The 26,894-nt window shown below is 29.0% G+C and overlaps 4 protein-coding genes and 1 long non-coding RNA gene across 7 annotated transcripts in view; 2 read left to right on the top strand and 3 right to left on the bottom strand.

Annotated features, from left to right (window-relative positions):
• The window catches only part of LOC123270430 (echinoderm microtubule-associated protein-like CG42247), a 58,077-nt gene extending 57,350 nt beyond the window's left edge, over window positions 1–727 (bottom strand). Inside the window, exon 1 of the mRNA XM_044736461.1 lies at window positions 630–727. The gene's annotated coding sequence lies outside the window, so the exon portion shown is untranslated. The remainder of the gene's footprint in view (window positions 1–629) is intronic.
• Window positions 728–9,506: 8,779 nt separating this feature from the next.
• Window positions 9,507–11,099, top strand: LOC123271080. Its single transcript, XR_006510774.1, has 2 exons — window positions 9,507–10,682; window positions 10,882–11,099. It is a non-coding gene; the product is annotated as an uncharacterized LOC123271080 (long non-coding RNA).
• A 26-nt stretch (window positions 11,100–11,125) lies between these two features.
• On the bottom strand, window positions 11,126–16,452 carry LOC123271079 (28S rRNA (cytosine-C(5))-methyltransferase). Of its 2 annotated transcripts, XM_044737316.1 has the most exons (5): window positions 16,219–16,452; window positions 14,809–15,076; window positions 13,942–14,198; window positions 13,750–13,865; window positions 11,128–12,604 (listed from the first exon to the last, which is right to left on the bottom strand). In XM_044737316.1, exons 1-5 carry the CDS (start codon window positions 16,342–16,344, stop codon window positions 11,161–11,163), a joined length of 2,211 nt encoding a protein of 736 aa, XP_044593251.1. In that variant the 5' UTR covers window positions 16,345–16,452; the 3' UTR covers window positions 11,128–11,160. The 2 variants fall into 2 exon arrangements, with proteins under 2 accessions (XP_044593252.1, XP_044593251.1); XM_044737317.1 differs by lacking the exons at window positions 14,809–15,076; window positions 16,219–16,452 and adding an exon at window positions 14,317–14,471 and having other exon boundaries at window positions 11,126–12,604.
• An 830-nt stretch (window positions 16,453–17,282) lies between these two features.
• On the top strand, window positions 17,283–23,585 carry LOC123271078 (wings apart-like protein homolog). The gene is made up of 7 exons (XM_044737315.1): window positions 17,283–17,546; window positions 17,620–20,259; window positions 21,152–21,367; window positions 21,449–21,628; window positions 21,710–21,798; window positions 22,950–23,051; window positions 23,138–23,585. The coding sequence occupies exons 1-7, from the start codon at window positions 17,363–17,365 to the stop codon at window positions 23,285–23,287; spliced, it is 3,561 nt and encodes a 1,186-aa protein (XP_044593250.1). The 5' UTR covers window positions 17,283–17,362; the 3' UTR covers window positions 23,288–23,585.
• Window positions 23,586–24,500: 915 nt separating this feature from the next.
• Window positions 24,501–26,388, bottom strand: LOC123271077 (BRISC and BRCA1-A complex member 2-like). 2 transcript variants are annotated; one of them, XM_044737314.1, is made up of 3 exons: window positions 25,902–26,388; window positions 25,528–25,829; window positions 24,501–25,443 (listed from the first exon to the last, which is right to left on the bottom strand). In XM_044737314.1, the coding sequence occupies exons 1-3, from the start codon at window positions 26,044–26,046 to the stop codon at window positions 24,691–24,693; spliced, it is 1,200 nt and encodes a 399-aa protein (XP_044593249.1). In that variant the 5' UTR covers window positions 26,047–26,388; the 3' UTR covers window positions 24,501–24,690. The 2 variants fall into 2 exon arrangements, with proteins under 2 accessions (XP_044593249.1, XP_044593248.1); XM_044737313.1 differs by having other exon boundaries at window positions 24,505–25,443; window positions 25,528–25,832; window positions 25,902–26,385.
• Window positions 26,389–26,894: the final 506 nt, after the last annotated feature.

Here is a 26,894-nt window from a genome sequence, read left to right as displayed (position 1 = left end):
TTTTATTGTATAAATATATATTATATTGTATATCGCATATGTTAATACAAACATGAAATTGATGAAGAACCTTTTATGACTGCAGTCTTTTTTATTGCAGATTATCATTCTCGGCCTCGACCTATTGTTTTTCTAAATTTAAAACCATCGACATCTTTAATTGTTTTATTCTACACCAATCAAAAGTTTTTTAAATTTCTATAAATTTTATCAACTTTTCTAATCCGCAAAACAAAATTATGCAACGTTGGGCAAAATTTGCATCCTTCTTCCCGAGTGTCTACAGACCTCACCCTTCTAGCCATTCACCCGCATCCGGTACAATGCCCTTACACTAGTGCATATCTTTCGCGAGTTCGTAACCCTTCAGACCAGGGTCAGGTTGAACTCTATCTTGATATCTATCAGTCCGAAAATAAAATATTGTTTATTTTTCTAATTTATTTATAAAAAAAAGGTATTGAAGTCTCTTTTTGAATGCAAAAAAAGGACAGAAAAAACAATCACTAAGCAGCCACGAAGAAAGAAAGAATTATAAAAAAAAAGTTACAAATTATTTACAATTAATAATTTAACTTAAATATTTTTTAGTTTAATTATAAAAAAAAGAATCAACAATTTAACATTACCTTAGTAATTAACTAATTTTAATTTCGAGAAATCACGTCACATAAAATTAATCACTGGAGCACAAAAATTACAACGTTTAACAATTTTGTTTGTTTGTTTATTTTTTAAATTAGTGTTTTAATTATAATGATAAATTATTAACCGATTTGAAAATAATTTATTAACTACATATTCTATATTGAAAACTTTTACATAAAAAAAGTAAAGATAAAATGCAAATAATTTAACTAATCACCTATTAATTATCAGGTAAATTTTTACATATTCATATCACACGCGTCCTTCGACGGTGGCGTCCCGACGTCGAGTGTCGCTCCCATCGCACTCATTTACCTGGACTTTCGTGGTGTACCCGCGACTTGTAGGCGTCGGCGTGGACTCACTACGTGTCAGTGAACTATAATGTATGTTCGTCCAGATAACGCAGGATCGCCAAGTCTTAAGTATTGAGAACTTAGAAACTGTATTCTGATGTTTAACCAGAGATATCCATCGCATTGAAAAGCATCAATGAGATGGAAGATCTGGTATCATATTTGATAGGATCCTATCGAGTGCAACTCCCTGCCGTGAACTTGTTGCATGTAGAACCACTGTTGTATATAGTAGAACTACTTTGTACTATTTCGTTGCCTAAAAAGTAAATCTGTGATCTTTATTTCTACTCTTCTGCGCTGTTTTACTCGGAGCTGGGGTTGTTGCGATTGGTCGTTGTCCTTAGGGGACGGACTTTGTTTCGCCGCAGTGGATCACTTCCGGGATGCCTGGGAAAAAAAAAAACCAATGATGAATTCATATAATTTTTTTGAAGGAAAGTTGAATGATTGAAATAACATTTATGTATAAATTTTTTATTCAAGAAAAATGTTTTCTTCATAATTTAATTTCTGTTTTAAAATATTCAGCTTTCTTCATTAAAGAAATTAACTCTTTAATTAATATACTACTTATACTCTTATAAAATTCCCGATTGTTGTTGAACAAGATTCATGTATGCTTCTTTTAAAAATTTCTTCTTTCATGAAGATAAGAAACAAGATTGGTTCAAAATAATGTCAGATTTTTTTAAAGTTTAAAAGTTCGAAATGTTTTGAGCTCTTCGTAATTTATTAAAAAATTTGTTTTATTTTTTGAATCAGAATTTTATTTTTTTGATATTAAGATAAGACTTTTAAAAGAAAACAAAATTTTTTTTTATGAAGACAATTATTCTCGGTTGAAAAATGTAATTTCATCGATTAAAGATAATACTAATATCTCAATCCAAAAACTTAGAACCAAGAAAATAAATTATTAATTCCTTTAAAATTAAGAGATATTTTTTAAATAATTTCCTTGGTTCAAGATTGTTTACTTTTAATCAATTTAATTTTTCTAAAAGCATACTTTTAAGATTTTATGTCCGGACATAAATGCACTTATCAAGATCAAAAGCAAATTTTTTGATATGTTATGAATTGCTATCACATACGTCTAAATTAATTTATTAGAATAGATTTGACGAAGGGTTATCGTTAAATAAATTAAAAAAAATTGAAATTTAACATGTATCCTATAGAGAATATCGGTGAGATGCACATATATCGATTTATGTGACTACCTCTTATGAAGATTAAATAACTTCTATTTTCAATTGTAATAATTCTTCTGTATTTTTATGAATTATGTTTTTTTATTTTTTTATAAAGAAAATGATTTATTATTAATTTTTTAAACTGCAGCAAAAAAAACATTTAAAAATATAACTATAATATTAAAAATGTAATTGGCAGTGAGAAAAAAGGAAATGTAGAATCACTCAACATTTTACATCACACTTTCTTTGATTTATTTTTTATCTTTTATATTTTATTATATGCAGAAGAACAATTAAATAACTTATTTTTAAGCAAGAATAGTACTTATATTATAACATAATATTAAGTAACAATACAAATTTTTAATCTTAGAACATAAATAGTATATTTAGCCTTCATTCAAAATTTTCAACTCTTGTTCAACTTTTAACGCTTCATGGCAATTTTCCTTGGCGACAGTCTCAATTGCTGATCCAACTAATCTTTCGTACCACTTGATTAAGTTGTGATCGACTGGAGGCAGATTCAGTGCTGATAATATTGTATTTAGTTGAGTTTCTTCAATACCTCCATCTAATATTGCTGTAATAATAATTTCAATCAATAATTATATTTATATAATTTGTGAGAAATAATAATCAGATTTTTCATTATAAATTTTATAATTCCATGTATTTAACCTGCGATATTAACTCACCAAGAGCTAGTTTAAAATTCACATAATATTTTGATCTGGTCGATTTTCCTTCACTAGCTGAACTTTTAACCAGACGTATTTCCTTACACTTTGGACATTTCAAATGAAATACACTTGCTACTCCACAAATATCTTCTTGTATATATCAAAAAACGAAAACTTAGAGGCCAGTCACATGTCGTACACCACATTTCTGCAGCTAATTTTTCCAAATCGACGATGCGTTGCCTAGTTGATAATTGTACGCCCAAATTTTTATATTCTTCATTTAGTCTTTTCACGCTTTTACTGACATTATTTTTCCAATTTATAATACTCTTTCTCGCAAATCGCCCATTGTGTCTGAATTGATTTGCATTACTCATTTTGCTATTACAGATAACCTGCAACTTAACACTACACAAGTACACAGCGAGATAAATATAAACAGCTGTTAAGTGCAATGTTGCCAGTTCTACGTTTTGTAAAAAAATGCTTGAGTCAAATGTTGACTATTTATTGTTTTTGTTAATTAAATTATTGAATTAATCCAATTAATAATAATTACATGTAACGGTTGAATTATGATGATGAATTTTCGTATTCAAATTTTTAATTTTAATAAAAAAAAAATTTAGATTCTATTATGACTTATTAAATGATCAAAGTATCCTTAAATATGGTAAGAATGATCATGAAGATTTTTTTGTTTTTAATAGTTACTTTATTAAAATTTTTCAAGAATCTAGAAATCGAATTAATGTGATGAAACTGAATTATTTTACCTTAAAATTGTCTAGTGGTTGTAGTATTTTTTAATCTTTCTAAAAAATATAAAAACTGATAAAAAATTAACTTGACTCAAGAACCAAAATCTTGAATCAAGAATACCATTTTGAAGAAAATGATTTTCTTGAGTCAAGAGAATAAATTCTTGAGACAAGAAAAATTTACTTAAGTAAATTTACATTTACTTAAATCAAGAATAATTTCTTGACTCAAGAAAATCATTTTCTTCACAATGGTATTCTTGATTCAAGATTTGGCTCTTGAATCTAGTTAATTTTGCACGACTCATGATGCGAAGCATCAGAGAGTGCTTTACGATCGAAAAATTTTTTTCGCCTCATTTTGGTGGCTATTTTTATTATTATAGCCTTGTTAGTTCACGGAATCAAGATATTTTGCATACTATTGTCGAGATAATTTAATGGAGATTAATTTCATACTTTTTAAAAATTGATTTACTGCAATAGAATTGGAAAAAAACACCAAAATAGGTCAAAAAATTTTCCTGTACGTCATGTGTGAAACCCGAAAACACTGTAACTTGTGAAAAAATCCATTATTTGAGTTAAATTTTTTTTTTAAAAATTCTAATCGACGATTGTAGGTCACTGAATGCGAATGATTAATTAATTCAGTGTCGTTTAATTGCAATTAATAAAAAACGAAAACTATAAGACTGTATATCTATATATATCCATGTAAAATTAACATGGATGGTGATATATCTATATCTATAGATATTATGTACATTTTATTCCACCAGGGGCGCTTGTGCAGTACCTTCCTACTACAGCTGTTTTTTCGGCAATTAATTTTGAACGACTTAAGTTTTTTTTTTTTTTTTTTTATATTTCATAATTAAATGAACATTATGCGTCGTGCACTTTTGGATTTTCCAAACTTTTTTTTATCAGTTAATGATCATAAAAGTGAAGGTTAAAAATTATAATCTTTAAAATTTTAGGTCAAGCCCCAATAATTATACAGGAAAGAAAAATGAATTTAAATGAAATCTAATTTTTTAAAACTGAGTCATTTATATAAAAACTCCAAACCCCAAGTTACTTTTCTACTTCATATTAATTTATCATATCAATTTAACAATCCAATAAAACTAAGAGGAAGGAATTATGTGAAATTATGCACCCCAATGGTCATTTATTTAGAAGGTTAATTTAAATAAAAGTACTAAGTGCTATTTACACGATAAAATTGTTTATTTTCATAAATTTTCCTACAGTTAATCTTATTCTTTTTTTTCTACATAATAAAAATGAATGAATTCGTTGGTAAGCGCATAACTTGACAGTGGCTAGACCGATTGAGCTGTTTTTTTTTTGTTTTATAATATGTTCGCACGAGTCCAAATTATGTTTTCATAAACAAAAAAAATTAAAAACATCCGGAAAAGTTCAAAATTGGGGAAAAACTAAGTTTTCTCTTTTACAAAATTTGTCTATGAATCAATGATGACGAATGAGGATTTAATCAAGAAATTAATTAGGAAGAAAAATATTTTCTTGGCTCAAGTGAACCTTTTTTTCTGTGTGAACCCTATTCCTTTGGAATTCAAGTTTGTAGCTACAGCCAATTTTTTTTTTTCATTACAATTTTATTGGTACCAACAGAGATACTAACTAACTAACAAAGTACTAATTAACTAACTACCAACAAAGATAAATTAATTTAAAAAATGGATGAATTTTTTATGAAATAAAGAAAAAATAATTATTCAATACTATTATTAATAGTAAAAGCTGTATCATAATACAGTATATATGATTTGTTGAATAAAAAGTCACGAATATATTATTCTGTAGATGTATATAATATTGTAAAGCAATGTTGCGATAAATTATTATAGTTATTTTTTAATCAACAACCATGTCCTAGTTCATGATCAAAAGTATTTTTATTATATATGCAAGAATTTGATGGTAATTAAAGTTGCTTATTTTCTGCTGCATTCCCGATCGATCGTTTTCAGAAATGGAAACTATAGTTTTTTAAAAACTACATACAAACTTTTCTATAAAATTCTCAGAAGAAATACCGAAGATATACACAAAGAAAATCGCAATTTAGTAATTTTTATCGATCTTGTTCTTAAAAACCCATGAAGCTCTTCCATTTAGTAATTATACACATAAAGTTATTTTTTAAAACTAAAATGTTCCTCAAAAACATAAAAACTACCCACGATATTCAAATAATAAATAACTAGTTATAATAATAGCACACACCTTCGGAGTCAGAGTAGTTTGATGTTTAGTTAGTACTTAATATAATAACGTGATTATCCATAAGAAAGGAGAAACAGGTAAGCGTGAGATAACGTGAAGAAAATATTGTACCACAAAGTAAGTAAACCTATACAAGTATATTACAAGTACGTATTAAGTAGCCTGGGTATAGGGTTAGGAAGCCTCCAAGTGGCATTAGAAATTATTACTGAGCCTTTAAGTCACGCACTTTGCTTCCGTTAATATCCCATATCAACCTATTTTTTTTAATATTATCTAAGAACTGATCTAGAGATTGAAAAGATCCTTTGTGGTTATAAATAAAATGTTAATTATATTTTTCATATTTTAGATTACAAGATCGAAACATTTAGAATTGCGCATCTCAAATGATACTGAAGTTAGCAGACATCTGACAATTCTTGGAATTTTTATAACAAATCAATTATTAAAAATTTACACTTGTAATTTTTTTTAATTTCTGCATGTGGAAATTTTTTTTTTATTATAATTTTAACAATTAAATATAACATATCAATCTAAAAAATTGTTAAATGTCTGTCAAATTCAGTATCATCTCAAACGATCAAACTGGAATCTCCTAAAAATTGAGAAAAACAACGGTAATTATTCACAAGTGAGGTCAACCCCATTTTGGGCCATATAACTTGGTGAAAAATTAACATTTTCAAACTTTTTTTTATTCTGCTTGTTTTTACGGCGCACTTATAATAAAAAAATGTGAAAAAAAAAAATAAAGATTTTGAATGAAAATTAAGTTAGCCGACATCTAAAATTTTTTATAATTTTTTTTGCTAACAAAATTATTAAAAAAAATTAGGATGACGGTTGACTCTAAAGGCCATCCCTGCAACTTCCCGCTCACTTTGTACTTAAGAAGGGTTTACATTTTTCCTCTCTCTCGCCCTCTATTGGACAAACGAAAGTATCTCTGTCATACTTGTACAACAAATGGAATCTTAAAACGCATTTTATGCATAAATAAATGAAAATTTTCCAAAAAAGCGCTTCGTTCTTCGATAGATAATTAAATTATCGTTCTTCGATAGATAATTAAATTATCTATCGAAGAGCGAAGCGTTTTTTTTCGAAATTTTATCACATACATGAGAAAAACACGTTTGAAAATCAACTATAAACCGCTCTTAAGCGCTCAAAGTTACACATTACGTTTTTGAGCTCTTCGAGCTCAAAAATATAATTTTTGTGTCATTTTGAGCTCTTTGAACTCAAAACTCTAATAGCAGTTTAATAAAACACAATTTTTTGAATTTTCAAACGACAATTAGCGTGTTCAGCCGAACTAAGTCCTGAGTAAACTTAGTAAGATATGTACTGTATAGTAGATAGATATATGTATAGCAGGGAATGCTTTGCCTATACTTAGGCTAACTAAGTTTACTCAGGACTTAGTTCAGCTGAACACGCTCAATAACTTTTGAATGAATGAACCGATTTTCACGCGGTTGGCGGCATTCGATGCAGTTTCTGAAGCCCCATAAAGAATCTTTAAGTTTAAATCGATCGAGCCAGGAATTTCGAAGTAATTCCGAAAAAACACTTTTTTCGGTTTTTTTTCGGCAACGATAACTCACGAACGAATCAACCGATTTTGACCGGGCTTACGGTGATCGACATGGTTTTTTGATCTTAAGAGCTGAATAGATTTTGAAATTGATCGGTAAAGCCATTTAAAAGTAATTCCAAAAAAACCACATTTCAAAAAATTTTGAACTTCCCGCTAAGAAAATTGAAGAATTTTCATAAATCGGAAAGTTATTGGTTTCAGCCCGTTTTTCGAAAATCGAGTTTTCAATGGATGTTGTTGACGTTTTAAGGTCCTAGGAAGCCTCTCCGAATGTTTCCGCGATGATGTCCATACGTCTGTATGTATGTATGTATGTATGTGTGTATTTGTGTGTGTGTGTGTGTGTGTGTGTGTGTGTGTGTGTGTGTGTGTGTGTGTGTGTGTGTGTGTGTGTGTGTGTGTGTATGGCCGTATGTAAACCTCTCATAACTTTTGAACGGCTTGACCGATTTCATCGCGGTTGGCACCATTCAAAAGGGCTTGACTAAACTTAGATTTTTACCATAATTTGGATCGATTCGAACCAGTAGATTTTGAGAAATCTCAAAAAAACTGCAAAAAAAAATTTTTTCAAATGTGGTTTTTTTGGAATAACTTTTAAACGGCTTGACCGATCAATTCCAAAAACTAATCAGCTCTTAACATAAAAAAAAAACCCGTCGATTGCCACCAGCCCGGTCGAAATCGGTTAATTCGTTTGTGAGTTATCGTTAACGAAAAAAATCGAAAAAATCGTTTTTTAGGAATTACTTTGAAATTCCTTGTTCGATCAATTTAAACTTAAAAGTTCTTTGAGGCTTTAAAAACTGAGTTAAATGCGACCAACCACGTAAAAATCAGTTCATTCATTCAAAAGTTATTGCAGTTTAAAAATTCGAAAAACAATGTTTTATTCAACTTCTAGCAGATCGTTGAACTCGGAGAGCTCAAAATGATACGAAAATTATATTTTTGAGCTCGAAGAGCTTAAAAACGTAATAAATGTAGGTTTGTGCGCTTAAGTATGAAATGAGCGGGAAGTTGCAGGGATGGCCTTTAGGGTCAATCGTTTTCCTAATTTTTTTTTGTGGTTTTTTTGAGATTTCTCAAAATCTACTGATTTGAATCGGTCCAAATTGTATTTAAATTCTAAGTTTAGTCAAGCCTTTTCGAATGGCGCCAACCGCGATGAAATCGGTCAAGCCGTTCAAAAGTTATGAGAAGGTTTACATACGGCCACACACACACACACACACACACACACACACACACACACACACACACACACACACACACACACACACACACACACACACACACACACACACATCCATACAGACATACGGACATACGGACATACGGACATCATCGCGAAAACATTCGGAGATGCTTCCTAGGACCTTAAAACGTCAACATCCATTGAAAACTCGATTTTCGAAAAACGGGGTGAAACCAATAACTTCCCGATTTTTGAAAATTTTCATTTTCTTAGCAGAAAAGTTAAAAATTAAAAAAAAAATTCAATTTAAAAAAACTTTAGAAACTATAAGTGGAATTTTTTAAAAATAATTTTCAATTCTAATTTAATAATTAAAAAATAACTCCAAAAATTAACAATGTCGGCTAATTTTACTATTATAGATTTCGACAGCTTTTTTGCCTTCAAAAGTTGGAAAAAATTTTGGCTCTCATGTTTTTGGATAAAATTTTTATTTTATCTTTTTTTGATGTTTTTCGTATATTTTTTTTTGAAAAATACATAAAAAAACGAACAATTAAAAAAAAAAGTTGAATATGGAAACTTTCTAAAAAATTTATAAATTTTTTTGAGAATTTGTAAAATTTGTTAAAATTGTGATAATCAACTTTTTTTTTTTTAATTGTGTATTTTTTATGTATTTAAAAAAAAAAATATATCAATAAAATCAAATAGAAATTTCGTTCAAAAAAATGATAATTAAAATGGTTGACCCCACGTGTAAATATTTACCAATTTATCTTTTAAAACGTAAGTAAAAAATATTTTTTTCAACCCTTTTGCGAAGCTATCGTGCACTCGAACAATATAAATTTTTTCCAGCACGTGTCTAATGGGAATGAGGTTTTAGCGTGCTGACATGTTCAAGCAAAGAGTAAGTAAAAGGACACAAAGTTTATTTGTTTTCTTTTTGCAAAGAAACTTTTTTTAGATGATTATTTTTTTAAGTTGCAGAAGTTAAGATTACAGCTCAGTTATACACGTGATATGACGTATAAAGCTGTTAATTGTGTCGCTGTAATAATAAGAAATTCGTGCTTCCTCATTGACCTCGTCGGTCAGTTAAGTTGAGTCACTGGGTTACTCGACTACCCACTGCTTAATCACAATGAACTTTTCCTCAAGCTCAAGCTCTGACCTACTTCACTCATAAATTCATTTACATATCTAATGTATCATATTCTATAAATATTTATCAGAGGATCGGAGATAAATATTATAATAATATAAAGAAAAAAAAAAAATATTTAATAACTCCGGGCATGAAATTAAAAATTCGTGGATGAGTTTAACGGTCAAGTGCATGCGACCAGCTCATTTATTTTTCTGCTGACATTTAAGGTTTTAGATGATAATAATATTTAAACGGTTAAATTTTTAATAAATTATTACAACTAGTAACTAGTCTAAAAATATTTCCTGCAATATGAGTGATGATTACTATGTTAATAATGCATAAATTATCTTCCGTGTCATAATCGTTTCATTAAAAATTCTGAAAAGTATAATTCAGTATGAAATCATTTAATTAATCTTGCAGTTGCATGCTCCTTCTTAAATGATGAAATAATTTAATTTTTAAGCTCGAAGATTTTTAAGCGTACGACCAATGAATGTCTAATTTTAAAACTGTCTGAGTTTAACAGCCGCGGAAAGTTTTGGAGTTAGCTGGCAGAGTTGACCACTTCCGTCAATTTTAGATGACATCATAAAAATATATCTCGGTAGACTTTTTGTTGGTAGAATTGTCGTTGAGTAGGTTTATCACCATAATAAAAGTGTGAATTCGCCTTACCATTAATCTACGTCTAAAACTAAAAAAAAAATGTCAGTAAAATATCAAATTTTTATAATTATTGCGCTTTTAATTTGTGCTATTCATTCAATTGATATTAAAGGATGCATCTTACCGTACCAACAGGTATATACCATAAATAACTTAAATTATTTAATCTTCAAATTTTCATTAAAAACAAATTGTTTTTGATCTAGCAGAACAGAGTACACGCGCTTATATATGCGACGCAATTTAATTTTTTAATTATAAAATGAACATTGAATATCTAATTTTTTTTAATTTGTTTCTAATTATAATTTAGAAATACTTATTTTTATTACAGTGTAACTTATATGTAAGAGGATCTTGCTGCGGTGGTTGGACTTGTAAATGGCACTTCGGGGATGTGTTGACTGGCAAGTGTGAGCCCTAAACCTCCAAATGAAATATTTATTTCTCCATGAATAATAAAACATATAATCAAAAAATAAAGATTGTAATTAAAATTTGTAGTCATGAACAATAAAAGAATAGAAGCTTTAGATTGAAAGAATAGAAAAATTTTATATTTTTTTTTTGTATCTTTTATTGTCGTACAAATTTTTTTTTTTAAGCTATACATTTAATTTTTTTTTCTCTTTTTAGTAATATTTTCATTACTATTATTATTCACCGTACTATTATTATCTTCAACTGAGTCATACTTCCTCTTCTTTTTTTTCTTTTTTTTCTTTGTTTCCTCATCTTCCTCAGTATTCTTTTCATTATTTACATCACTTTTTAATTCGCCATTTGTTTCATCTTTCAATTTTTTCTTATTTTTTCCAACTTTTTCAATATTGCCTTCGTTGTTTTCTTCAACCTGTACCTCATTTTTAGTCAATAATTTTTTCTTCTTTTTTTTATTTTTTATACTTGTTTCCTCCAAATTTTCTTCACCATTAAAATCATTTTTTTCTACATCATCAACTTCTTTGATTAACAATTCTTTCTTCTTTCTTTTCTTTTTTGTGTTAGTTTTTTCGGAGATTTCTTCACCATCCACTTCATTTTTTTCTGCATCCTTACCTTCATCGGCCAACAATTTCTTCTTTTTCTTTTCCATATCAGTTTCTTTAGAGTTTTCTTCTTCATTTAGTTCAGTTTTTTCTAAATTCTCACCTTTTTCAGTAGAAATTTTTTTCTTCTTTCTTTTATTTTTATCAGCTTTATTACAATTTTCATTTTTTTCATCATTAAATTCTTTTTTTCCAAAATTTTCTGCTCTTTCAATCAAAGATTTTTCTTTCTCACAACTAACTTTATTATCATCAGCATTACTAATCGTTAATTTATCGTCCTTCGATAATCCTTTTTTCTTCTTTATCTTTTTTCTCTTTCCTTCACCCTTATTATTTCCGTTAACAATTAATTGATTTTTCCCCGTTTCTTGTTTGCGGTTCTTCCTCTGATTATTAAACTTATCATTATTACTCCCCTTCACCTGTTCATCTTTCAATTCTTCTTTAACTTTTCTAATCTCAGGTAAAGGCACGTCGAAATTTCGCTCAAAAACAGCTACGAAAAATCCATTTGAATAATCAACACTTGGCTTTGCATACAAACAATTATCTTTGCAGTTGAATTTCTCAGAACTATAATTTATCCATTCATTTTTAAGCGTTTCTTTAATTGGGACTAATTCATAAGCATCACCAACATTACTAAGAATTTCATCAATAACCATTTCATTTTCTTCAGCATAAATTGAACAGGTACTGTAAACGACGCGTTTTGCCGTCGGAAAATCAAATAACGCATGTCGCAATAAAAATACTTGGAATGATTGTAAACTTTTTAGTCGTGACGGATCATTTTTGTTGGTAGACTCATTAACTTCTAAACGATCCATACCCGAACCAGAACAAGATGGATCTACTAGTATGTACTCAATATCAGGATATTTATTTGAATCAATTTTTAATGCATCATCATTAATTGTCTCTACAATATTGGCACCAGATGATTCGATTAAATTACAAAGTAATTGGTATCGACGTTCATTTCTTTCTATTGAATAAATTTTCCTGTAATTTTAGAAAATTCAAAATATCAATAATTATTAATTAGAAGAACTGTAAAACAGTAAGGTAAAGTACCCAGTAGTTGAACAGGTTTCAAAGTAAAACGTATTTGACTCTACTTTTAATATACAAAGATGTAATTATTAGTTCAAATTAGTGATTTTCATGAAAATATAAACAATTTTGAATTGATTGAAGCGCAAAATTATGCAGATAATTGAACATTTATATTTTGAGAACGTTTTTAAGATCGATTATGAAAAAGGAGTAGTTGAACAATCAATTCTGACAAGCCGCAGTAGTTGAACACTTCGGGAGCAGTAGTTGAACTAACAAAATATATGGCATTAGGCACACCAAAAATTTTCAACGTTTTATTGAAATATCAAAAGAATTATGACATATTATTGATTAATATTAAAAATAATACTAGGAATATTTAATCTGTTCATTTAAAAATGAGAAATATTTGTATTTAATTTTTTAATTATATTTTTTATAAATGACAAAGCAAATTTTCAATTATAAATAAAAAAAACTCAATTCAAAATGTTCAATAATTTTTAGCTACACTAATTTTTAGCTATAAAACTTATTTAATTTGCAGTAATTAATACAAATCACAATGCTGATCACTAGAATATAAACCTATTAGATAGAGTGCTGTTAAAATTATACGGCCCCAGCTTGTTCAAGTTCTGGGTACCGCTTTGAAAATTTGGAGGTATAGTTAGACGCTAAAATTTAATATAAAAATTATAGTTTATGTCTTTGCAAAAAATATGTATTATTTAGAAAAGACTATTTTATTTGGTGGTACAATTTTTTTTACTTAAAATGATGATATACCGTTTTTTTTACTGATTGTTCGGTTTACGATTTAGTACCTTTTTCATGAAAAAAAATAGCATTTATTGGTGACTCTCGACATGTCAACATATAAGTTAACAAAAATCTAATTGTTTTGATTTATAATTGAAAAAACTTACAGAAATCAATTACTGTATCATTGAATAATTATAACATGCGCATATTACTCATAATAAATATACGGATTTTGTATTACAACAATTCGAAAAGTGTGTTCAAGTACTGGGTACTTTACCTTAGCTCTATACTTGATAATTAAAAACTATTTATCTCCTTACCCTTTGTTATTTAAAATAGCAGCTAGATGTGTCGTTTTCATACCAGGTGCAGCACACATATCTAGAACTACAGATCCAGAAGGTGGGTTCAATAAATGAGCTGGCAAACAACTCGCCTAAATAAATTAAATGAAATAATTTAGTGAATTTATAAAAAAAATTAGCTTCAATAATAATATTATCAGGAATTACCTTATCTTGAAGAACTAGAGCGCCGGAATGATATCCATCATGATCATAAAAAGCTGTACCAGCCTTAAAAGCAAACAACTCACGAACATGATAGTCTTGAATGAATGAAAAAGTGTCTAAGCTCTCCAACGATTTAAGATATGACTTATAATTTGGACTTTTTGGTAATAAAATATACCCATCGTTTTTAAATTCTTGAATTGCATCTTCGACGGACATTATCAGGGTATTAACACGTACATAACGAGGCTTTTCAACTAAAATGAGAAAATGAATCTTAACTAGTGTAATAACAGGTTTTTGATTTAAAATAACATAAACATTTTTAACTATAAATATCAATTTATTTATAATTATAAATTTAAAAGGCCGTACAGTAAATGCAATTTGGAATTAACATGATTTGAAAGATAGCATTCAATCAGCTTTATCATGATTTTCTATTTCTTGCTGATCAGTTGAATCCTCTGATTCTTTTGGATCATCAGGCTCGTTCAATGCTTTGTATACATAAGACGCAATTATTAAATTTACAGTTATTACAGCAGCTATTACTGATATACAATTACATTCGAATTCAGTAAATTCATAGTGAGTGATCAAGTAATGTTTTGTTCCATAAAAAGAAACAAACGGCAGAGTAAACATTAATACTGTATAGAAAAATAATGTGAGATAAGCGTTGGAAGAACTCATTATAACAAATATTGATAATTTTAATTGTAGATTGTATATAAAAAAAAAAAAGATGACTCCCAATTATAAAAGAAGCGTCAAAATATCTCAGTTAATTGATGTTGATGGCAAGTTCACGATTTCTGAAAAAATAATAATTTTTTTTTAATAATAAATGAAAAAATTTTTTACCTTTTTTAATTGTTTTTTCTATTTTATCATTGCTTGTGTTTTTTAATGCATCTCGCAATTGATTTTCGTAATTTCTTATCGTTAAAACTGGCTTTGCTTCGGATTGTAACGATTTTTTCCCCCATATCAATTCGGTTATAAGAATTCGTGCTAGCCATTGGTCCAATCGGGGCTGTTTTTTCAATATTTCTGTTTTCTCAAGTAATTCTGTTAATTGAGACGAATTTTGCAATGCCGTTGCAGCAAGAGCATAAATTGCTTTTATGTTCTAATTTTATTTAAAAGTGACATGTTAAAAAAATTAATAAAATATTTCAATTTGAAAAGGCAATGTATTATTGCGTGCTTTTACATTTTTTTTAAATTTATAGTGAATAATAAATTCTATAGGTTGATAATATTGGTGCTATAAAATTTGAAAAATAAATTTCTATTTAGAAAAAAAATTTTTCTTGTGATAGAAAATTATTTTAAAGATTATTTACCGTTTCTAATTTGATGTAATAATTTTCTTTCTATTATCGGATTTTATGAACAATCAAAAATTTAGTTTTCTCACCTCCGGGCGGAAAGCGTCAATTTTCCTCCCGCTGCGCTAAACGAAAATGCCGCTTTCCGCCTCCGTCGAGGAGAAAAATAGTATACACACCACGGACAGTAAATAAGAAAGCCTCAGATCACATGTTTATTGACCTCGGCTTCGCCTCGGACAATAATTACATGTGATCTGAGACATTTCTTATTTTACTGCCCTAGATGTGTAATATACTATTTTAATATAATTTTACTTGGTTGAAATTACTTTAATTGAAATTTTCATCGGATACATTTATGTAGAATAAATTGATAAGCACATGCCTTTTTAGTAACAAACTGAATTTCATAAAAATAACAAAATTTTTATCTTTACTGAGTATTTATTTTAAATGTTTAAAAATAAAAACATTTTTTATGTATGCTATCATTAAAATTTCTTATCAAGTCATATTTTTTTCATCAATCAAAATTGTCAAAGTATTTTTATCAAATAAAATTTTATGATAATAAAATCAACAGACGTTAAGCAATTCTTGATTTTTTTCATTAATAAAATATTAACTCTAAAAATTATTTTAAAAAATTGCACTTTCAGTTTTTAAAATTTTTAAAAATTTTGATGTAATAATTTTTTCAATAAAAAAAAATTTTTTTAATTTTTTAATATTATACTTCATGAAAAATTTGCAAAATAATTTTTTCAAAAAATTTCTGCTCCAAAATATAATTTTTTTTTTCAGTTAAAACTATACTGTAAATTTAATACAATTAATTTTTGTTAACATAATAATCAATTGTAAATTTCTGTAAAAAAAAAGAAAAAAAAAAATGTAAAAACACGTGACAATAATTACATTATTTACATAACCTTACCGGGTGTTTTCGTTCATAAACCAATTCTTTCAGACTAGCTTTACGTTCATCGACTTTTTTTATAGTATTAGCAGCGGTTTTATAAATTCGCGGAACTTTTACCGAGTGTATAAATCCCTCAGGCATGTTTTATTATTTTAAGTGTCTTCAGTAATTAATAAATGATTTATACATTATATACCTGTTCGCTCGATAGACACCAAATAATTTCGATTACAAATTACTAAAATAATGATAATAATAAAAATAACAATAATAATCTAATCAATGATTTCTCACATACCAGATGATCATCAAGGTGAAAAAAATCAAGCGTAATTTAAAACTAGCGCCACTTACGTTGAAACAAAATTACTTAAAAATGAAGACAACTGATGTCGCTTCGATCTCGCTAAATATTTTGGGTTAAAAGTGTCCATCTTGGAATAATTTTGTTAAAATTAGTTGAAGTAAAAAAACATCGAGATCGACAGATGGCAAAAATCATGTTATGATTAATATATACTCTAATAATTATAATTAAATTTTTAGTATTTGTATTGCAGTAACTACTATTAGTAAGATAAAAAATAATCGCTTGTAAAAGTAAACTGTTTAGTGTATTTATAAGTTTTTATTAAATAATACCGTTAAAATAATGAAATAATCAAGTTATATCTTAATGAATAATAGATAAAATATATACATCCTATACATAAGTATATATGTGTATAGGTTATAAATTACTCAGTGCATCCATCGGATTCAGTAAAGAAAGACAGAGAAAGATATAGAGAGAAAACGAAAGAGAAACTAAGACCGAAACCGAGAGAAAGAACGAGATAGTTGCAAATGTAACATGGCGTTTGTTTCTTTAATATCCACCGAAAATTATACTTATTAATTAATTAATTACACTTGGTATATTATTGAACTTTTGGTCGATATTTTTTTTAATGAAAAAACACAAAAAAAGTTGGTTTGAAAAAAAAATAATTATAAATTTTGTTTATTGTTGTGCTTGAATTTATGTTTTTTATTACTATTATAAAGTTTTTTTTTATTTTAGTTAATTATGAAGATTTACAGTGATGTTATCATCGATTTTATTGATATAATTTTATGAAATTAAATAAATAACAAATAATTAAAAATATATAATAAAATGACGTCACGTAGTTATACAAAATCATTCAGTCGTAAGGTGAATAGTGTTACACCTGGTAGCATTCAATTTGACAAGCTATTTCGGGAAAGTAGTAACCGCCCATCAGCTGCTAAATCGGCTGGTACTGTTGGCAAATGGGGTATAACATCATTTACATCAATACGAAGCACCAATATCAATGGTAATTATTTATTAAATTTATTTTTATTTACATATGACCACTCGTTATTAATCAATTGATGTTTGAATTTCAGGACGTAAGAATGAAATCCACAAGACTTTTGGTACAAAAAGAATGAAACTAGATTACGGTAATCAAAATGCTCAAGTAAACACTCCAAATCAAGATCCGTTTTCATTTGACACTGACATTGATCCGAAGACTGATTCACCAGTGACAGCATCAGTACCAACAGTGCCAGTAGTTAAGCCGAAGAAATTTTTCAAAAGTCGCAATGCTCCACCAGTGGACCCATCAAAGCTCGATTACAATCGGCAGTTACCAGTACCTGATCATCCCCAACCTGCACAGCAACCTGCTCGTCCAAGGGCCCAAAAGCAAGCAGCACCTGCTAAACTTGTATCAAAGCCGTACACACCAGTGCGTAAAATAAGCGAGTCTATGGACAGCAGCTCAAGTGATACGTCGACTCGCGAAGACGGCAAACCTCCAATAGTATTGAGAATTTGTAAGGGCACTGCTCGGCTAGTGTCTGGCGACAGCAAAGAAGTCACCGAGTCTGAACCCGATACGTATAGAATAACACCGACAAGCCCGTCAAAGGACTCGGTTAAAAGTAGCCCCGAGATTCCTGCTAAGGATCTGAAACATTTATCTAAATTACAAACTACTCAACCTACAGTCACAACAGTATCTATTCCTCTGGACGAAGATGTGCCAACTCGACGCACAACTCGTAGTCGTGCGAAAAATCTTAACTTGGATCTCACACCAACACTGTCTACATCAGTATCCTTACCCGGATCTTCACCCGCGTCGGCTCAAAATTCATCATCTTCATCTGGACTATCATTAACTCTACGTAAATCGATAACCGATTCAAATAACACTCTTATATCCCACTATGACATTGTAAAGACTGACTGTCCAAGTTATCAAACAAAAACACCTGTAGTGGAGCCGTTAATTGGTCGGAATCAGCCACTGCCAACAACAACTCAAGAACTTATTGATATTCTTTCCAGCGAAGCTGCTGGAGACTCATCAGTGAGACCAATGCCAGCACCTGAACCAGACCCCGAGGTATCTGACCCTCAGGAAGAAAGTGTCGGTGAAGAGCAGTCTTCAATAGATTTACCAACAACTCTACCTGCAGAGTTTCATCCAGAACATCATCAGCTTGAGCCAGAGCCTGTAACTGGATTTGTATCTGATTACTCGCATACTACTCACGAGGAGCCAACTTATCCGGGATACAACTACCCAACAGAGTCTACCGAGACAAAACCCGACAATGAGTATAATGAAGAACGACCAGCGGCAAAAACTCTTGTTGACCAAGATTGGTTTTCCGGCAGTGAAGACAGTGAGACTGCCAGTGGTAATACTGAGATGGAAATTCAAACAAACGAACCGAGTTTTGTGTCAGTTGAACAACAACCAGCGGCTACTAAACCAGCTATAAAGAAGGGAAGTATTTTTAAGAGTCGTTCAGCTGGTGCGACAAACGGTAACAAACGACGTGCACTTTACAAACACAAATGGTGTGACAATGACAAGGAATCAAATACTCCGGAAAGTACAGTGGCAAGTATTTCACCGCCAAGCGCTGCATCTGGATCAACTAGCGGTGGGCCTAATGTAACATTTGATGAAATCGAAGATGAGACACTGACTCGCGTTGTGACTTATCCTGAATACGATACGGAATTCGGTGACGACGCGGAAGCAATAACGAGTATCAGATGTGGGAAGAAGGTAAAGGGATTTTACACGGTGGTTAAAAATGTTAAGAAAGCCCACCAGATACAAGAAAGCGGAGAGTTTCAGGAGTTTAATGACGATGTTGAGTACATTTTAGATACACTGCGGGAAAACAATCCAAACGCAACTAGATGTCTGAGTGCGATTCGGCTTGCCAGTAAATGTATGGCTCCGGCTTTTCGCATGCACGTAAGAGCACACGGTACCGTTGCTAAATTTTTCAAGGCTCTGCATGACGCGACCAAAGATCAGAGTCTTGGATTGTGTACGGCTACGGTGATGTTTGTGTTGAGCCAGGATCGTCTAGCTATGGACCTAGATAGGGACTGTCTCGAGCTGATGCTCAGCTTACTGGAATCAGACGCGAGCCATAAAGACGCTCTTGATGACTGTGGACTCAGTCGCACCGAGCTACAGAAGAATAAAGAAAAAGTCCGGCAACTTTGTGCTGACATACAGGCTCAAGGCCACGCTAAGCATCTTAATTTAGATAATATCACCGTTGGTCAGCTTGCTATGGAGACACTCTTGAGTTTGACATCCAAGCGAGCCGGTGAATGGTTCAAAGAAGAACTCAGAGAACTTGGAGGGCTTGAACATATTGTTAAGACTATCACTGATTGCTATCGGTTTATCAAGGCCAGCAATGTCACGCGAACTGGTTGGTCAGAACCACTCCTTGATAAACTCAGAAAAGTCGATAGGTGTTTGAGGGTACTGGAAAATGTTACTCACATGAATGAAGAGAACCAAGTTTACTTGCTTAATTATGAAATGGGTATCTTAGTTAGCACTATGGTCAGCTTGTATCATCTTTGCGGAATGGAAATTGTTATTTATCCTACTATTGATGTTAGTGATAAAACTTCGACTGGTGCTGTTATACGTGAATGTATTTTTGCTATTTTGAAGGTTCTTATTAATCTCACTCATCGATTCAATCGACAATGTAAGTTTTTTTTTTTTTTTTAATTTTTATTTTATATTTATTTATTTATTTATTTATCTGGTAAGGAATTCTATCGAGGTGTAAAAACATTTGTGTATAGAACCAGTACAAAAAATAACAGTTTTATAATACATAGACTTTTTTTACAAAATTTATGTCGATAATACAATGCAAAGAGATAATAAGTACAAAAAGTAATAAATTTTTAGAGAAAGAAATACAAAATTATAAATAAATATCAGAAAAAGAAATATCCAGTCAAATACTCGCATTTTCCAATACATTTTTTAAGCATATTAACCATTAAGGTTTCTTATCCAGTAATTTAACTTTTTTTATAACAATTTTTTATTACAATCTATAGTTTTCATATCAATTATTTTTTTGTTATTTATTTAATGGTTCACAACTTCAAAAAATGGTTAATAATTAGAATAACATAAAATTACATTTTAATAGAAAGAAATATTTTTAACAATACAAACTCTATATATAATTTTAATCAAACACATTTTTTAAAATTGTCAACTAAGTTATCAAAATTACCGAGATAAGTACTTTATTCAATTAAAAAGTAATTTAATTTCGTGACAATTATACTCCATAAAAAACAACATTAAAAAGATATTAAATTAAAAGTTGGAGGAATTATAAGCCGGGAATTTTTTTGTCAACAAAGTTTTCGAGAATTTAATTAACTTTTAATTGGGTACTTTATTCTTTATATTTATCTGAAAAGATATTTAAATTCATTCATTCATTTATTTTTAATTGATTATTTTATTCGATGAACATGTTTTATTGAAAATAATTAGTGTGATGTATAATTCATTATTATTATTATTATGTAATTAATTTAATAGTGGTTAATTTTATCACTTTTTTTTCGTAGCTTTTGGCAGCAAATCAGTTGGATCGCAGAGTAATGTATTAGACTGCAGCTTGAATCTCTTATTACGAGTACCGGATTCATTACCGGAAGAAAAACGATTTGATATGATGATATTGACACTGATACTGTTGATTAATTTAATTGAACAGTGTGATGATAATAAAGAATTGCTCATTAAATCTCAAGCACCGCCGTCTCCTGAAAATTTATTTGATCGTAAGTTTTTTAATGTGATAATTTAAATAATACAAAAAAATTTGACATATTGAATAATCTTGATATTATTAACTTATTTAGATCAAGAAGGTGGCGTTGATGCGCTTATTGATTTATTCTATAAACAAGAAGAAATGGCACGTGGCGAGGAGCAAAAAACTGATGATATTCTCGATGGTAAAAAAGATACTGAACAACCAGAAGCTGTTTCAGCTCCCGCTAAGACACAAGAAGAATTCATTGCTGAGACTGTAGCTAAACGTAATTAATTTAATTCTTTATTCAATGTTTCAAGAACCAAGTAATTAATATTTAATTATATTGTAACAATTTTTATTGTAGTTTTGCAGAAAGCTAGTCGTCACATGGAACACACAATGATAGGTGCACACGTAGTACTTTTACTTGGCAATTTAATTATGGATAATATAGTAAGTATTGTTTCAGTAATTTTAATAATTATTTAATAATAAAATTTTTAATTTAAGTTAAAGTACCCAGTAGTTGAACAGATTTCACATTAAAACGTATTTGACCCTGCTTTTATTACATAAAGATGTAATTATTAGTTCAAATTAGTGATTTTCATGAAAATATTTTGAATTGATTGAAGTGCAAAATAATAAAGATAATTTAATATTTAAATTTTGACAAAGTTTTTAAGATAGGTTATGAAAGGAGTAATTGAACAATCAATCCTGACAAGTCACAATAGTTGAACATTCCGGGAGCAGTAGTTGAATTAATAAAATACACGACAATAGACACACCAGAAATTTTCAACGTTTTATTGAAGTATCCAAAGATTTATAACATATTATTGAACAATATTGAAAATAATACTGTGAATATTCAATATGTTCATTTAAAAATGAGAAATATTTGTATATAGTTTTTTAATTACATTTTTTATGAATGACAGCAAATTTTCAATTATAAATCAAAAAAACTTAATTCAAAACGTTCAATAATTTTTAACTACACTAATTTTTAGCTACAAAACTTATTTAATTTACAGTAATTAATACAAATCACAATTCTGATCAATAGTCTATAAACTTATGAGAGATTAGAGTGCTGTTAAAATTATACGGCCCCAGCTTGTTCAAGTCCTGAGTTCCGCTTTGAAAATTTGGAGGTATAGTTAGACGTTAAAATTTAACATAAAAATTATAGTCTATGTCTTTGCAAAAAATATGTATTATTTAGAAAAGACTTTCATTGGGTGGTACAATTTTTTCTACTTAAAATGATAATATATCGTTTTTTTTACTGATTGTTTGGTTTAAGATTTAGTACCTTTTTCATGAAAAAAATAATATCTATCGGCGATTCTCGGTATGTCAACTTTTAAGTTAAAAACAATATAATTGTTTTGATTTATAATTGAAAAAACTTACAGAAATCAATTACTGTATCATTGAATAATTAAAACATTCGCACATAACTCATAATAAATATACGGATTTTGTATTACAACAATTCGAAAAGTCTGTTCAAGTACTGGTCCCATTTTTATAAGTGTTCAAGTACTGGGACTTTACCTTACGCATTGTTTTTTTTTTTTTTTTTTTTTTTACAGGAATATGAAACACTTGTACGTGATAAACTTCCCGATCACAATTTCTCATTAATGATATCTATACTGCAAAAGTTCTATAATTTTATGAATTTGACGACATCGGTATGTAAAAAATCTTTATTATTTATTTAAATTAGAATAATACAGAATGATAACATACTAATTTTTTTAATATTTTTTTTTATCAGAGTGAAGCCAGTAATTTTGGTATTCACGCAACCGACAAAGTTCTTAAATTTTTAAAATTATCCGACGCTCGAGTTGAAGAGGATAAAAATGCTCTACCATTACCAGCACTCGAAGAATCAAGTATTATGTTGGATTTGTCTTCATCTTGATCGCAATATGGTGGGTGTATTTCAAGAGATTGTGTTCCGATTAACAGGTACGTCGACAGAGCCAAAGTTACAAGTGTCCAATAATGAAATTCATTTAATCAAACAAATAATTAAATAAATAAATAATAACAAACAAATAAATAAATAAATCACACTGTGGAAAAACCTGTTTTATAATGGATGCATATTTTGATATATTATATATTTATTGGTTCAAACTATTTATTGTAGTATTCACTTCAATCTAAAATGTATGAATAATTAATGAAATATGGCTTAATTTTTAAACAAATTATAAACAAAACTATTTTTGTTTAATTTCAATTTTAATCATAGTGACTTAAAAAATATATGTATGCATGAAAATACTTTCACCAATTTCTACACAATTTTTTAGAATTTTTTTTTTTTTTCGTTTAATTTTAAAACCATTTAATATTAGAAAATTTTTATTTTTTTTATTTAAAACAATAATTATTTGTTTTACCTTATGAATGATTAAGAACACTCACGTCGTATATAAATGTTGTAAACAAATAAAGTTAATAATTATTAATAAATAAAATATAAATTTTTTTCCAAGTGGCGAAGAAAAGATGATAATATTTGTAATAATTACAATATTGAATAATAGGAAAAAAATTTGAAAATTTTTCACCTCAAATGCTTTGTTAATAAAAATTGCTGATTGACTTATTGTTAATTGATTAAAAGTTAATTATTGATATGAAATTTAATAAATAAAATTGATGATAAAGAGGTTGATATTTAAAATAATTAATTTAAATAATAGATAAATAAAAATAAAAGAGCGAAAGAACGATAAGCCACTGATTATTTTAAGGGTATAGTGTTACTGCAGTGTAAGTTTATTTTAATATTAAAAATTAAATAAATAAAAAAAAATAAATTTAATATTTAAGAATTGTAAATGTAAATTTATAAATTATAATAATTGTACCTTACATATTAAAAAAAAAAGACAAATCAATTAACTATTTTAACATTTTTATTTATTATTTTACCATTAAAGCGTTATGATTCTATCACAACTCGGAAGTTGATAATTTTTTTCAATTTTTAATTATTCTAATTACAATAAATAAAATTTATTTTTAGATAAATAACTTTACAGAAATAATATTTTATTATTATCAACTTCCGACTGGTTATCATTGACAAAAAGAATCTTAAGATTTATTTGAATTTATAAGAAAATAAAGATAGCCTTAAATTATTTATTATTTTAAGTAATTCGTGAATTAATATATACTTTTAAGGCTCGAAAAATTTCGCTTTCACTAACTTAGCCAATTTGTTTAAATTCAAAAGTTTATTTAATTAAAGTTGAAAAATTTTTTTAGAAAAACACCCATCAAAGTTTCCAAACATAATCATTATGGTTACCATTTTCTTCTTGAGAACTGACCTCGAAGTTGTTCAACTTCATTTTTAATGATGTAATTAAATGCGCTAGTTAACATTCTACGTGGGTCCCAACGTGGACTGTAAGGAACATCATGAACCGCATGTTGGGAAAGTTCATTGAACGTGTTAACTTGATAGCAAGACTGCAGGGTATACTTTGGTGGATCAGATGGAAACTTATTGGATAATTTAATGTGTAAAAAAAAATAAAAATCGTTATGCTTATGCAGTAATGAAATAAATGAAAAATCAGTAGAATCGTATTCCACAATGCTTCCACCATACATTATTATAGCCGCAGCTATAAATCCCTGCTTTTTCTCAAAGTTATCAATAACAGAGTTTATTTTATCACTTATTAGTTTTTTAATTTCTGGCACGTATTTCGAAAGATTTTTAGTTGCTGTTAAGGGTGGTAAGTGAAGTGAGTTTGAATTACCAAGGACATCTTCTAATCCGGCTGACAAATATAACATAGGCACTATACGACTCCAGGTGGCATTTGAAAAAGTAACTTGCAGTATTATACTATCGTGTTCTGTATTGTTGGAGTTACGTCGTGGTAATCGGGAAAAATCTAATGCCATGCGAATGAAAAAACGTGCTTCAGTTGGTTCTATTGTATCTGGTATGAGTACTACTTCGACATCTTCTTCACATACTTCTGTGTCTTGTAATAAAGTGTTGTATTCAAATGCCAGGCGTTCATGGATTTGAAGTGTTTCAACCTAAAATAAATATTTATTAAATAGATAAATATTTGTTTAAAGTGCAATAAATTAATTAGTTGAAAAATCTTATTAATTAATTACCTGATATTTTCGATAATAAATTACAAACTCCATGATAACTTTAACCAAACAATCAGGATCACATGGATTCCAATTGACAAGACTTGGTACATTATTTTCAAGCTCTTCCAAATCAGGATTACATAGGAATGTTTTGTCGTCAAATTCAAAATCAGGCCCCAGTTCTGGATGCGACTGATCAAATAAAACCATCCAGCTCAGCATCTGATCAGCGTAAGGTATTGACAATCTAAAACGGTCTGTTTCATTGTCTTTTTTACTGGAACTGCAGCTAACCAAGGATATTTTCTTGTGTTTGACACCTGCTTAAAATTTAAATTTTAATTGAAAATATTTATCACTAATAATTAAGGTTAATTATTATTTTTACTTACCGAATGCTTTGGAGTTCACAACATTTCGAATTAGAGGCAGAAAAGCCGGAAAAACTTCTAAGTTCCTCGACACATTTTTTTGTGTCTTTAACGAACCATAAGAATTTGTATTTTTCTCATAAAAACTACTGTCATTATCCATCATTTTGTTAGAATAACTATGTAAAAAAATATATCGATATAATTTTAAAAACTTAGTGACAATAAAGTTGCATTAACCTATAACAATTTTTCTATAGTGCAGCTAAATTTTAATGCAACAACAAGACAAGTGACAATCATAATCATAATAATCATAACAACTAGGCTGGGTCTCGTTTCGTATAAACGAATGTTTTCCGAATGGTCATTTCACAGAAATAACGGCAGGGAGACAACTGTACTCCGAATTACTGAACTCGATGCCAACTGTATTCAAACGAGGATCTATTTTTTATTCAACTTGTCGCTAGCATGAAAACAACTGAACTCCAAAAAACTCAACTCTATACCAACTTTGCTCAAATGTAAATGCGTAACCAAACACCTTACTTTTAACCTCATTCAGTTTATACTGTGCTCCAAGATAACTGTATTCCATACCAAGCTTACTCAACGCTGAGCAGATAAAAGAGCAAGTGTTGGTAAAAAAGAAGTTGACCAGGTGGTAAGTACCATATGGCGCTAGACGACCATGTCAAAATCATCTTGAATAAATCTAGATAAATTTTAAATATTATTTACTTTTCGCTTTTACAACAGCCGTATTATTATCGTACATTACGATTTATTTTCAATTAATTTTATTTATATTTCAGGTAAAGTATTTTTAATTGTCCCACTTATGCTTAAATATCCTCAGGCAAGCTATAGAATAATTACATTTTACTTATTCGCACAGATGAGTTGTACATTAAAGCACTTACTTATGAGCCAAACCACGAGGGAGCTTTGACAAATCACCAGCGAACCGTCCAGGAGTTGGACAGGAGAACTCAGCAAGATTGTTGAGAA

Source organism: Cotesia glomerata, linkage group LG8 (assembly GCF_020080835.1).
Source record: "Cotesia glomerata isolate CgM1 linkage group LG8, MPM_Cglom_v2.3, whole genome shotgun sequence".
NCBI lineage: Eukaryota > Metazoa > Arthropoda > Insecta > Hymenoptera > Braconidae > Cotesia > Cotesia glomerata.
Note: the sequence above shows the minus strand (reverse complement) of the source record. Positions and strands in the feature narration are given on the sequence as shown.